The sequence below is a fragment of the Rhinoderma darwinii genome, chromosome 3 (assembly GCF_050947455.1).
Source record: "Rhinoderma darwinii isolate aRhiDar2 chromosome 3, aRhiDar2.hap1, whole genome shotgun sequence".
In the NCBI taxonomy this organism is placed as follows: domain Eukaryota; kingdom Metazoa; phylum Chordata; class Amphibia; order Anura; family Rhinodermatidae; genus Rhinoderma; species Rhinoderma darwinii.
In genome coordinates this window covers 336,337,308-336,352,114 of record NC_134689.1, presented here as the reverse complement: position 1 = coordinate 336,352,114, position 14,807 = coordinate 336,337,308, and the positions used below count along the sequence as shown (strand labels likewise).

Genomic DNA, 14,807 nt, shown 5'->3' with positions numbered 1-14,807 from the left:
ATACAAGATCCAATGATTGCTTCCATTTATAAGAGGACAGTACATAAGATAGAGTGTTAGCCCCCCTGCCCGAATACAAGATCCAATGATAGCTTCCATTTATTAGAGGACAATACATAAGATAGAGTGTTAGCCCCCCCTTCCCCGAATACAAGATCCAATGATAGCTTCCATTTATAAGAGGACAGTACATAGGATAGAGTGTTAGCCCCCCTGCCCGAATACAAGGTCCAATGATAGTTTCCATTTATAAGAGGACAGTACAAAGGATAGAGTGTTAGCCACCCTGCCCCAATACAAGGTCCAATGATAGCTCCTATTTATAAGAGGACAGTACATAGGATAGAGTGTTAGCCCCTCTGCCCAAATTCAAGATCCAATGATAGCTTCCATTTATAAGAGGACAGTACATAGGATATAGTGTTAGCCCCTCTGCCTGAAGACAAGATCCAATGATAGCTTCCATTTATAAGAGGACAGTACATAGGATAGAGTGTTAGCCCCTCTGCCCCAATACAAGATCCAATGATTGCTTCCATTTATAAGAGGACAGTACATAAGATAGAGTGTTAGCCCCCCTGCCCGAATACAAGATCCAATGATAGCTTCCATTTATTAGAGGACAATACATAAGATAGAGTGTTAGCCCCCCCTTCCCCGAATACAAGATCCAATGATAGCTTCCATTTATAAGAGGACAGTACATAGGATAGAGTGTTAGCCCCCCTGCCCGAATACAAGGTCCAATGATAGTTTCCATTTATAAGAGGACAGTACAAAGGATAGAGTGTTAGCCACCCTGCCCCAATACAAGGTCCAATGATAGCTCCTATTTATAAGAGGACAGTACATAGGATAGAGTGTTAGCCCCTCTGCTCGAATACAAGATCCAATGATAGCTTCCATTTCTAAGAGGACAGTACATAGGATAGAGTGTTAGCCCCCCCTGCCCGAATACAAGATCCAATGATAGCTTCCATTTATAAGAGGACAGTACATAGAATAGAGTGTTAGCCCCCCTCCCCAAATACAAGATCCAATGATAGCTTCCATTTATAAGAGGACAGTACATAGGATAGAGTGTTAGCCCCTCTGCCTGAATACAAGATTCAATGATAGCTTCCATTTCTAAGAGGACAGTACATAGGATAGAGTGTTAGCCCCCCTGCCCGAATATAAGATCCAATGATAGCTTCCATTTATAAGAGGACAGTACATAGGATAGAGTGTTAGCCCCTCTGCCTGAAGACAAGATCCAATGATAGCTTCCATTTATAAGAGGACAGTACATAGGATAGAGTGTTAGCCCCTCTGCCCCAATACAAGGTCCAATAATAGCTTCCATTTATAAGAGGACAGTACATAGGATAGAGTGTTAGCCCCTCTGCCGGAATACAAGATCCAATAATAGCTTCCATTTATAAGAGGACAGTACATAGGATAGAGTGTTAGCCCACCTTCCCACATATAAGGTCCCATTCATAGAAATGTTATTACTGAAACGCTTCATGAAAAGCCTTTTATAAAATATTAGAATTATTACCCTCCATATGATCTGCAACATGTAAAGTAAAACATAGCAATGGGCACATGTTAGTAAATGATCAGATGAAGGTGTCCATTAAATAATGACTTAACCCCTTGCTTCTCGCAGATATAATAACACAGGTCTGGGAGCACATGTAGTATAAAGAATAAGATAGGTGTGATTGTCCACAGTAATAGGATAACATGGTCAGATATTCTGCCTGTCTGCTCTGTTCTGTAGTATATATTTGTGAGAGCTTTCTGTCCTCCTCTAGATACTATTGTCTTCTCTTTCCTTTGTGCCAGATTCTACGCCGCAGAACTCGTGTGTGGAATTCAACACCTGCATTCTAAGGGCATTGTCCACCGGTAAATACATTCTTATTGTCTTTTTTTGGTGTGATGAGTTCAAACTCAGGCCTGGTTTCTAATTCCAGAGAAAAATCTCTAAAATGTCTACAGTTGCAATATTTCTTTGCAATGTCAAAAGTGTTAAGTTATAGTTTCTCTAATTGATGAAGTTTCCAGCTCCTAGGTCAATGTCTACAGTATGTCTACTTTGGTAGTAGCCTACTGGGAAACCGTCTCGTAAGTAGTGACCTAATGATGATGATGCAGTGTCCTATGAATGCTCCCCTAGTGATGTTTAAGGTGTTGTCTATAGGAGGAGATGGAATTAATTGGGGTGGTCCACCACTTGGGGTTCCCCTCTATGATCCACAACAGAGAGCTGAATGGCCGCCATGTAATACAAATAACTGGCTACGGCTATCTAGGCAAACTCAGCTGATTGCCAGGAGTGTTGGGAACCAGATCTGGCGGCTCCCATGTGAAAGGGGTTGTTTGTGGTGAAACAAACACTTTACACCTCCTGACCCTAGTGATTCTTTACTATAAACTGCAGCTTCTGATAATCCAAAGGATTGTGCCCAGTCCCAGGTGGATAATAGTAAGTTATATCATTAATGATAGCAACCTGCTAGGCTATGTTCACATCACGTTTTTTGACTGATGCCACTGTTAGGCATCCATCACTTGCCTCCGTTTAATGGATAAGTCGAAAAGCTCCACTGACGTAGCTGTCCATATATGGACAGAATCACTGGTGGTTCTCTATGCAGCAGAGGCCTCCATAGGTTAACTGTGTGGGATCCCCCGGGGATCGATACAGGGAACCCTCCACCCGCACCGTGGCCCTAAGGAAATTTTTAAGCATCCTGAGTCTTCAACGGCTTTTAAAGCAGCCGGAGTCTTCCCCGGGCCTGCTCAGGGTGTTCGCCAATTTTCATTGTATAATACATCAGGTAAAACTGTGCATGAGCAGATAGTGATTCAGGGGACAGCTTCCATCCACAAATATCTAGTGAAGATGCTATTGAAATAAAGAGTCCTACACATCAGCAGCCAGGTGTCCTCTACCATGACGGAAGGCGGAGTCCCTGGTTTCTATTTTGGCCTGGGAACCTATGTGGCATCCATCACTCATAGACCATTTAAAAAACAACGTATACCACACAGTATACGGTTTCAAGTGGGATCCGACTGGATGGACATGCGTTGTTTACTACGCTATTCCATCCTTTAAAAAAAGGTATACTGAGATATACTAGCCCGACGTATGCTAAAAGGGGACTCTTTTGGCCTCCATCGGGTTAATAAAGCCCTATGAACACGTTTAGCATCTGTATTGGGACCTTTCCCGACATACACGCTAAACGCAAGGCATAAACTCAATATGAATGAGGCCTTATAAGTATATTCCATTCTTAACTGACAGAAAGCTACGTGCAACAGTTTCCTCCTGAATTGATATCTGCTAACAAACAGTAGAGTGTAAACAGCGCACTGATCCAAGAATAAATACTATTATACACAGATGACTAGTTGTGGCATGAACACTGATTTTACCCCAATTGTTATTTTCTTCTACATAGAGATCTCAAGCCCTCTAACATCTTGGTGGCTGCAACGGGCCATATAAAGATTGCCGACTTCGGTCTGGCACTCGAGAACATCTGTGGAGACCGGTCAGCCACCGAATATGCTGGAACACCAGATTTCATGGCCCCTGAGATGCTGGCTGAGGAGGAGTACAATGCTGGAGTCGACTGGTATGCATTTGGCATCATCTTGAACATCATGATTACCAGCAAGTCCAAATACCACCGAGGACTATTCAATGCTTCCAGCATGGAAGCGAAGAACATCATTAAAAGGGTGAGTATTTTACTCTATGGGATATATTTTATGCTGACCTAGAACAGTGGGTTACTCAATGGCAGTAGAGGTCCTTCACCCAGCATAAGTGCAGAAGCAAAAACCCCATTAAGAAATATTCATTAATATTTATTTTATTTTTCCTTATGCAATACATACCAATAACATTACATTATCTTGTACAGATCATTTACACCAGATATCCACAAAGCTTTAGAATTTTCTCCCAACCCTGCACAACCCACTCCCTGCCACATAAAAACAACAACAAAAAATAGAATCATGCTATAACAATAGTTTACTTGTTATTAGGGAAAGAGTCGCTCCAAGGTTCCCACTTTTCCAAAAACTACATAAATAAACCCCTCTATACAACATCCATCTTTTTGAATACCAGTTTAGAAATTACATAGTCATTCCTTAATGATATGGCCGCATTAAGCAGTTTTTTTTATGACAAGTGAGTCTTTTAGCGGTAAAATTATAAAATCTGAAACACCCAGAATACATAATGTACATTCAGGAAATAATTTACAATTTAAGAATATATTAACCCCTTCCCGACATTTATGGTAAGTATACGACATGGAAAGCCAGTGCTTCCTGCAAAATGTTGTATAATTACGCCAAATGCTTGGCTCAGAGTCGGTGCCGTCATCCCCGGATGTCAGCTGTATCTTACATCCTGCTGTAACGGCGGGGACCGAAGTTAGCTTCGATCCCCGCCATTAACCCCTTACATGCAGCCGTCAAAAGCGATCGCTACATTTAAGGTGTTTGCAGCTCATCGACACCCCAGCAATGAAATCGCCGGGGTGTCGGTGGCTGCAATGACAATCGGAGGCCTAATACTGGTCTCCCGGTGTGCCTAGCATGGAAAATTCCAGCCCCTGCCCGGAGGCGGGGCCTGAAAGGCTTCCGTAGCCGCCAGCAAGATGGCGCCTGCTCTGGAGATGAGCCGGCGTCATTATCGGTGGATATCAGCTGTATGTTACAGCTGACATCCACTTGTAACTTCAGGAACCGGAGCTAGCACCGATACCTGCCATTAACCCCTCAGATACAGCGATCGGATGTGATCGCTGCATCTTTGTGGTTGCTAGCAGATCGCCAGCTGTGCCCTCCAATCGCACGACTGCCAACTGCTATTATGACACCAGGAAACCTAACAATGTCCTCCTGTTGGCCATTACGGAATTCGATTATGCCCCGCTCGTAGGCGAAGCCTAATCGGCTTGCTGTCAGTGAATGACTGACAGAACGAATACATTGCACTACGTAGTATTAGAAAAAAAAATCTGACAGTTGGACCTTCAAGTCCCTTAGTGGGACTAAAGTAAAGTGTGAAAAAAATGTGAAAAAAAAAGTTGTCAAAAATATAATAAACGTTTTAAGTAATAAAATAAAACACAATCGCCCTTTTTCCCTTATCAAGTCTTTTATTATTGAAAAAAAATAATAAACCATATATATTTGGTATCGCCGTGACCATAACTGCCTAAACTATAAAAATGTAATAATATTTATTCCATGCGGTGAACGGCGTAAAAAAACGTAAAAAATAATGCCAGAATTTCTGTTTTTCGGTCACTTTGCCCTACAAAAATTGAAATAAAAAGTGTTCAAAAAGTCGTATGTATCCAAAAATTGTGCCTATAAAAAGTATAGCTCGTCTTGCAAAAAACACAGCTCCGTCGACGAAAAAATTAAAAAGTTATGGTTCTCACAACATGGCGACAGAAAAAATACATTCTTTTTACAAAAGTAATTTTATTGTGCAAAAAGTTGTAAAACATAAAAAAGTGCTATAAATTAGGTATCGCCGAAATCGTATTGACCCGCAGAATAAAATTAACATGTAATTTATAATGCATGGTGAACGCTGTATAAAAAAAACCCTAAAAAACTGTGCCAGAATTGCTGTTTTTTGGTCACCTTGCCTCTCAAAAAATAGGATAAAATGTGATCAATAAGTCGCATGTACCCCAAAATGGTACCAATAATAACTACAGCTCGTCCCGCAAAAAAACAGCACTCATACCACTACGTCTATGAAAAAATAACATTAGTTAAGGCTTCCATAGTTCAGGAAATAAAAAATATGCAGTTATGCAGATCAGAGGTGAACATTTCTACTGTTTCAAGAGGAGATTTATCGGGGGCCCTAAAATTAGGGAACCAGGAAGGGGAGGCCCAAACAACTGCTAGAAGCGAGGGTGCCCGTATTATACCAGGACAACACTTCCCAGCAAATTTCCCCAAACTGCAAAGGTGCGGAGTGTGGACCAAAAGGGGGATAAGTAAAGACACCGTTTATCAGTGCGACACCGGCCTGTGCAGAAATGATTGCTTCACAGCGTAACACACATCTATGGATTATTTTATTGTTTACCCCATTATTATACCCCCTGACTATGCCCCTGACGTACTCTGCCCAGCTTACATATCCCCTACATTATAAATGGAAGCACCAGCAATACTCAAACAAAACTACTACCAAGCAAAATCTACACTTCAAAGGCCAAATGGATCTCCCACTCATCTGAGCCCTACAGCGTGCCCAAACAGCAGTTTACTTCCACATATATGACACCGCCATACCCGGGAGAACCCTTTTAACAATTTTTTGGGTGTGTCTACAGTGGCATAAGTTGGGCACGACATAATTGCCACTAAATTGCCAATTCTGGGGAAAACTTTTAATTTTTACAATGCACCATACGCAGCGCATTTATTTATGGAAAAGACCTGTGGGGTGAAAATGCTCACTACACCCTTAATAAATGCCTTGAGGGGTGTAGTTTCTAAAATGGGGTCACTTCTGGGGGTTTCTTTTATTATTTCCCATCTGAGCCTCTGCAATTGTGAACCAATTCTGTGTAATTAGCCAAATTAGGCCTCAAGTTTGCATGGTATTCTCTCACTCCTGAGCCCTGTCAAATGTCCAGGCAAAAGATTAGGGCCCCATGTAGGATGATTCTAAAACCGGGAAACACAGCATAATGATTGGGGAGCTGTCTTGTTATGGTGGCACAAGCTGGGCACCACATATTGGCATATCTATGGAAAAATCCCATTTTCACTCTGCAATATCGAGTGCACACTAATTTCTGCAAAACAGCTGCAGGGTTAACATGCTCAATACCTTGAGGGGTGTAGTTTCCAAAATGGGGGTCACTTATGGGGAGTTTCCACTGTTTTGGTCCCACAGGGGTTTTGCAAATGCTACATAGCGATCAGAAACCAATCTAGCAAAATCTGTACTCCGAAAGCCAAATGGCACTCCTTCCCTTCTGAGCCCTGCAGTGTGCCCAAAAAGGAGTTTATAACCACATATGGGCTATTGCCGTACTCGGGAGAAATTACTTAACAAATGTTGGGGTTCTTTTTCTGCTTGAGAAAATGAAAAACTTATTTGTTGAGAATATGAAACATTTTCAGCTAAAACTACGTCTTATTGGAGACAAATGTAATTTTTATTTTCACTGCCCAATTCAAATAAAATCTATGAAACAGCTGTGGGGTCAAAATGCTCACTACACCCCTAGATTAATTCCTCAAGGGGTGTAGTATCACAACTGGAGTCCCTTTTGGGTAGTTTCCACTGTACTGGTACCTTAGGGGCTTTGCAAAAGTGACATGGTTTCAAGAAACCAATCCAGCAAAATCTGTACTCTAAAAGCCAAATGCCGCTCCTTCTCTTCTATTCCTTGCCATGTGCCCAAACAGCAGTTTATGACCACATATGAGGTATTTCCGCACTCCAGAGAAGTTGCTTTACAAATGTTGGGGTTCTTTTTTTCCTTTATTTGTTGAGAAAATGAAAAATTTTGAGCTAAAGCTACGTCTTTTTGAAGAAAAAGGATTGTTTTTATTTTCACTGGCCAATTCTAATAAATTCTATGAAACACCTGTGGGGTCAAAATGATCACTACACCCCAAAATGAATTCCTCAAGGGGTGTAGTTACCTAAATGGAGTCACTTTTTGGGTGTTTTCCTTGTTTTGTCCCCTCAGGGGCTCTGCAAATGTGACATGGCCTCCGCAAACCATTGCTGCTAAATTTGAGCTCCAAAAGTCAAATGGCTCTCTTTCCCTCCTAAGCCCTGCCGTGTGACCAAACATCCGTTTATTACCACATATGGGGTACTGTTTTACTCGGGAGAAATTGCTTTACAAATTTTGCTGTGCTTTTTCTCCTTTAGTCCTTGTGGAAATTAGAAAAAATTAGCTAAACTTACATTTTCTTTGAAAGAATGTAGATTTCCATTTTCGCGGCCTACTTCTAATATTTTCTGCAATAAACCTGTAGGGTAAAAATGCTCACTATACCCCTAGATAATTTCCTTAAGGTGTGTAGTTTCCAAAACGGGGTCACTTTTGGGGGATTTCCACTGTTTTTGCACCGCAAGAGCCCTTCAAACCCAACATGGTGCCTAAAATATATTCTAATAAAAAGGAGGCCCAAAATCCACTAGGTACTCCTTTACTTCAGAGGCCGGTGCTTCAGTCCAGTAGCACACTAGGGCCACATGTGAGATATTTCCTAAAACTTCAGAACCTGGGCAATAAATATTGAGTTGCGTTTATCTGGTAAAACTTTGTGTTACAAAAAAAAAATGGATTAAAAATGAATTTCTGCAACAACAAAATATTTCATTTGTAAAATTCACCTCTACTTTGGTTTAATTCCTGTGAAACGTCTAAAGGGTTAAGAAACGTTCTAAATGCCGCACCGATCGTGTAAACCGTGGTCGTGTGCATGGGGCCATAGAAAAGAATGGGTTTGCAATTTACCTGCAAAAATGCAGATAAATCACGCCTGCAAAAGCAAGGTCGAGTGTATACTATCAGTAACAAGTTTTAAAACAGGAATATTACGGGTTTTTAATTTATTTTTATTTTTAATGGCCCGACAAGCAGAGTTGATCTGAATATATTTGAAAGCCATATCCTTCGGTACATCAAATTTCAGAGCCAAAATGACTAGTTATTTTATTTTACCATCTATACAGAGATCATTTACGAATATTACTCCAATTTTTTCATGGCCTTAGCACAACCTAGCAAACTTAGGGGCTTGAAGGTCTAAATTACTCAATAATGAAGAAATAACTAATGAAGAAAAAAACATTAAACATTCTTTTGCAATATACCCACATTTTCCATCATCAGACAAGCTGTAGATTTAGAATATATAGATCCGGAGAGCCGTCCATAGTCCAGTAACTGAAAAAAAATATTTATATCTGTAAGTTTTCATATCAACCAGTGTTATGGAAAAGACCGATGTCACCATTTATCAGGAACAGTAATTGGCAGCAAAATAACACATCCTAAAATCTGGAGGGTTTACACCTCTATCATCCGGAGGATACTGCAAATATACCTGTGTAATTCTAATCTTCCTGCCATAACCACAGAGAAGATCATTCAAGATACCATCTATAGTTTTAAAAAATGAAATGTCAATCCAGAAAGGCGCGTTTCTCAGCATGTATAAAATCATTGGGAGAATAAACATTTTAATCATAGGAAGTTTCGCCATAAACGAAAAGTTCAGTTTGGTCCTGAATTTAACTTTTTGTCTAAGTTCAACAATAAGGGGACACAAATTAAGTTTCATAAAGTCCCCTATGTCCCTCCATATATAAATCCCCAAATATTTAATTTGGTTCTAACTGGGATCACGGTCCCTAAATCCTCAGCATTGTCCGTCTAAGGGTAATAACATTAATTTTTCCCAATTAATCAAAGATTAGAAAATGTAGCAAATTCAGCAAGTTTATAGTTAATAATGTGTATAGAGACGCAAGGAGAGCTCAGATATAGTCATATATAATCCGCATAGACAGATATAACATCCTCGTATTTCCCACTCCTGAATCCAACAATTTTACTATCTTCACGAATATATATCGCTAAAGGCTCCATAAGCACTGAAAATAATAGAGGAGATGAAGGACGTCCCTGACGTGTACCTTTCTAGGTTGAACTGGGATGATCATTTATTATTGATTTTGAGTCTTGCACACGGCTTCTTATATAAGATCTTCAGCCATGTTATAAAATTGTATTCATACAGAAAGGCCTCTAAAACTGTCCAAATACTGCCACTCGACGCTGTTAACCCCTTCCCGCCGCAGCCATTTTTTAGATTTTCAATTTAATTTTTTCCTCCCCCACCTTCCAAAAGCCATAACTTTTTTATTTTTCCGTCGATATAGTCCTATGAGGGCTTGATTTTTGCGGGACGAGTTGTAGTTTTTTGTATTGCCATTTATTGTGCCATATAATGTACTAGAAAACGGGAGTATTTGTGGAGTAGAAAATTTTAAAAACAGCGATTCCTCAATTGTTTTTTTAGCTTTGTTTTTACGGAATTCACTGTGCAATTAAAACAACATGTTAACTTTATTCTTCGGGTCAATACGATTACGGTGATACCAAATATATATCGTTTCTTCTATATTTTACTACTTTTACAAGTAAAAAACTAAGTGTAAGAAATTACATTTATTTTGTGTCGCCAAATTCTGAGAGCCATAACTTTTTTATTTTTGCGTCGATTAAGTGGCATGAGGGCTTATTTTGCGGGATAAGCTGAAGTTTTTAATGATACCATTTCGGTGTACATGCAAAGTTTTTATCACTTTTTATTCCATTTTTTTGTGGGAGATGAGGTGACCAAAAAATAGTGATTCTGGCGTTTAGAATTTTTTTTCTTTTATGGCGTACATCGTGCAGGTTAAATAATGATATCTTGTAATAGTTCAGACTTTTACGGATGCGGCGATACCAATTATGTTTATTTTTTTTTTACTATGCTTTAGAGGGAAAATGGGAAAAGGTTTTTTTTTTAACTTTTAATATTTATTTATTTTTACATAAGAAAAAACAACTGCATTTTACAAATTTCTACTTTTTCTATTAGTTCCCCAAGGGGACTTCAACCAGCGATCGTTGGATCACTTGCACTATATACTGCAATACTGATGTATTGCAGTATATCGTCTTTCTGACAGGCTTCTATTAAGCCCTGCCAGAGGCAGGTCTTAGTAGGAGCATAAAGATGGCAGATCGGGGGACCTTCATTAGGCCCCCAGGCAGCCATAGCAACCATCGCCACCCCGTGATTGCATTGCAGGGGGCGCGATGAGCTGCTAGAGGGGGTCGTCCCCCTCTTCCTAATGATTTAAATGCTGCAGTCTCGATTGACCGCGGCATTTAACGTGTTACTAACACCCGCATCGTATGGAGCGGATTCACTCCGTGAGCCCGTTCCATACTTCTCCTACCCGACTGTGATGTATGGATATGTCAAATGTCGGGAAGGGGTTAATAGCTTTTGTACCATCGAGTGACAGCACTGCCCCAGAAGAGCCATGCTGGGCCTGAAGATGTTCAGACAATTTTCTTGAGTTAATAGAAGTCGATATAACGGCATAAAGCCTGTTTGATGTTTATTAACAATGAAGAAATATTCCCACAACAAATCATGAAATCCTGGAATAACCATCTGCTATAATATTCTCCCTGGTCCCCCAGCAGTTATGTGCACCCCACCACCTCATAGCTGGCTCCTCTTATTTCCTGACAACGGTCCGTTCATTATTAGACAATCACTCACCCTTCATTGAGATATAATCCGTAGTTGTAAGATCATTGATGGAATATAAAAGGTTGTAGATTTCTGTATTGAGAACGAGCCAGCTCAATTATAGTTGTTTTATTTTCAGCTCCTCCGGGAAGATCCTGCCAAGCGTCTAGGGGTCAATGGTAACATCAGAGCCCATAGGTTTTTCCAGCATATTGACTGGGACTCGGTACAAGCTCTTAGAATGCGACCACCACACACGCCTGTACCAGTAAGTATAAGATCACATGTTGAAGCCTTTTTTTCCACTTTTTTTTTTAGGCGTCTTTTTAAATCAATTAAATGAAAAATCCACGGGCCTTTGCTGGTCAAAATGCGCATCAAAAACCTTCAAACGAGCATTTTTTCCTCTGCCTCCCATTGATTTCAATGGAGGTTCAGAGAAGGAAACAGCTCCAAAAGAGGGAACGCTGCTTTTTTTCCCTGGAGCCTTCAAAAACCAACCAGAAAAAAAAAAGCCTCTGTCTCCCATGCAAATCAATGGGGCTAGATTTGGGGCATTTATTTAACCCTGATTCCGACACGGTTTCTATGTCTAAACCAGCGCCAAAAAACACTGTGTGAACTGGGACTTGCGAATGAGAATGAATGGTCCTTAATTTATATATGTTTACATTATCATACTGGTTTCTTTAAAGGGAATGTGTTGCCAGAAAAACATGTTTTTTTAAAAAAAATTAAACATTTAGTGTGTGGGTGATTAAACATTGTTCAAATTTTTTTTATTTTTTTGCACGAGTCCAGGAAATATTATAAATTATTTCTAATTTATAATACTACCCATTTTTGGTCACTAGATGGAGCTGTTCCCAAAATTGCAGCATTGCAACGTTGGGTTAAAAGCCCTCGCTCTAGTGAGCTCTCAGCATCCCCCCTCCTTTATCCTGGCTAGTGCCGGGATAAACGAGGGGTTTGAAAGGTTTAACCTCCTACACTGTGTGTCGCCATTTTTTGAGGTAACCCACAGTGTAGTAGGTTTACATACAGTAGTAAACACACACAAACACTAACATACATTGAAATCTCTTACCTGCTCCTGCCGCCGCGGCTCCCTTCGGCCCGTCCGCTCCCTTTGCTGCCGCTGTTCCATGTGCACAAGTCCGGAAGCCGCGACCGGAAGTAGTAATATTACTGTCCGGCCGCGACTATCGGTCCACAGGAAAATGGCGCCGGACGGCGCCAATTTCGAATAGGACTGTGTGGGAGCGGCGCATGCGCAGTTCCCACACAGACGCCGTACACGGCAGTCAATGGGACGGGAGCCGTTCACAGTCCCTATGGGACTGTGGCTGCCGTGTTCCATGTCTGTGTGTGTCGTTAATCGACACACACAGAAATGGAACAAAAAATGGCAGCCCCCATAGGGAAGAAAAAGTGTAAAAATAAGAAACAGTAAAACACAAACACACAAATGAAAATAAACGTTTATATTAAGGCACTAACATCTTTAACATATAAAAAAATTATTTGCGATGACACTGTTCCTTTAAGAAGGAGAGCATTTGGGTCTACATAACAATGATAATTACAATATCCTTATCAAAAGAGTGGTCCAGTTTAGATAATCAATTTTCTATATATTTTATTAGGGAATTCTCAGTTAATAGATGGAGATCATCTGTTCATGATCCTCATCTTTTGGCCAATGTGTAGAGAAGTGACAAAGAGCATCTCTGGAGGACCTGTCCCATATTACACAGACAACCCATTGATATAAATAGACATTGTGTAATGCTTCATTTCCCCTGTGGTAGCGCTGCAGGGAAATTGAACACATACAGCCAGGTTTCCCCACAGATTTAAGCTGATCGCTAAAGGTCACAGCAGGAGGACACTTTGTGATCAGCTAATTGGTAAGAGAACCTTTTAACAAATAGGGATTGTCCAAAGTGGATAACCCTTTTAAGTGTAAACATTTTGCATTAGAATTACACAGTTAGTTTTCATAAGCTTTATTCAGGGCTGTGATGAGAATTTACCATAATAATATCACCAAATCCTTCTGCTTCCTTATCTTTTAGTCAAACAACATCCGGCGCAGCTCCAGACCATTTGATATCATCAGAATGGAGGCAGCAGAGGATAACAACATGGCCATATCAGCAAACCACCAGGCCATATTCACAGGGTTTTCATTTGTCAACGCTAACTGGAAAACCCTGGACAGTGCACCAGCTCTTTAACATCATCAGAGCAAGCTGTCCTCCTAATCCCCAAGAAGAACTTCAAGAGGAAGAAGACCATCCAGCGGAAGAAGACCATCCAGCGGAAGAAGACCATCAAATGCAGAAGACCATCCAGATGAAAAAGACCATCAAATGCAGAAGACCATCAAGTTCAGAGGATCAAGGTAGCATATTCTTCAACAGGTCAAGCTGGATGATGATGACGACACCAATAGCTTCCAGGTTGCTTAAATCTGTTATAAAGAAGGTAAGTACCTTAATGTGTATGTTTGGCATTAGGCTGTGCCTGATCATATCATGCACACCACATGCCTAGAAAAGAAGAATATTATGATACTATATATATAGTGTTACACCATATATATACTTCATAAGAATTTTGAAATACTACAAATTACACTTACCGGTGACTACCGGTGACTGTAATTTTATTTTTCCCCCTTTTCTATGACATTTCATTTTATTGTCATCGGAAATGGGGAAATAAGGTGAGTGATGGCCGGCTATTAAGGGGTGGAGGAGGCCGGATTTTTTTTTTTTTCATACAGAATGTATTCATAACATTACCTATGTGTTGCATTAGGATGTGTCTGACCGTACCAGACACACCCCATGCCCAGGTAAGAAGGTAAGCAGCTTTACATAAAAATGTCTATGTTTGGCATTAGGATGTGCCTGATCATATCATGCGCACCACATGCCTAGAATAGGAGAATATTATGATACTATATATATAGTTTTACACTATATATATGTACTTCATTAAAATGTCAAAATTCTATTTACCGGTTACTACCGGTGACTGTAATTTTATTTCCCCCTCTTCTATGACATTTTATTTTATTGTCATCGACGATTGGGGAAATAAGGAGAGTGATGGTCGGCTATTAAGGGGTGGAGGAGGCCAGATTTTTTCTTTTTTCATTTACATACAAAATGTATTTTTAAAAATTCTGATATGTGGCATTAGGATATGCCTGGCCCTACCAGGCACACCTCATGCTTAGATGAGAAGAATATTATGATTCTTTATATATATACTGTTACACTATATATATATATTCTTGCCTAGAGTAGAAGAACATTATTATAACAACCGCGGTCACAGACCGCAGACTCCTATAATCCTACAGACGTCTCCCTCGCCAGAGATGCCAGCACATGCGGCCATCCTGTCCTGCAGTGACCACTAGGGTGCGCACTCTAGCTCATTCCCGGCCT

The 14,807-nt window shown here is 40.4% G+C and overlaps 1 protein-coding gene across 1 annotated transcript in view; it reads left to right on the top strand.

Moving 5' to 3' along the window:
- The window catches only part of LOC142750489 (protein kinase C delta type-like), a 33,540-nt gene extending 19,170 nt beyond the window's left edge, over nt 1–14,370 (top strand). The window contains exons 5-8 of the mRNA XM_075859491.1: nt 1,834–1,896; nt 3,462–3,744; nt 11,483–11,611; nt 13,422–14,370. Of these exons, the coding sequence (XP_075715606.1) occupies nt 1,834–1,896; nt 3,462–3,744; nt 11,483–11,611; nt 13,422–13,583 (637 nt within the window). The 3' untranslated portion in view covers nt 13,584–14,370. The remainder of the gene's footprint in view (nt 1–1,833; nt 1,897–3,461; nt 3,745–11,482; nt 11,612–13,421) is intronic.
- Nucleotides 14,371–14,807: the final 437 nt, after the last annotated feature.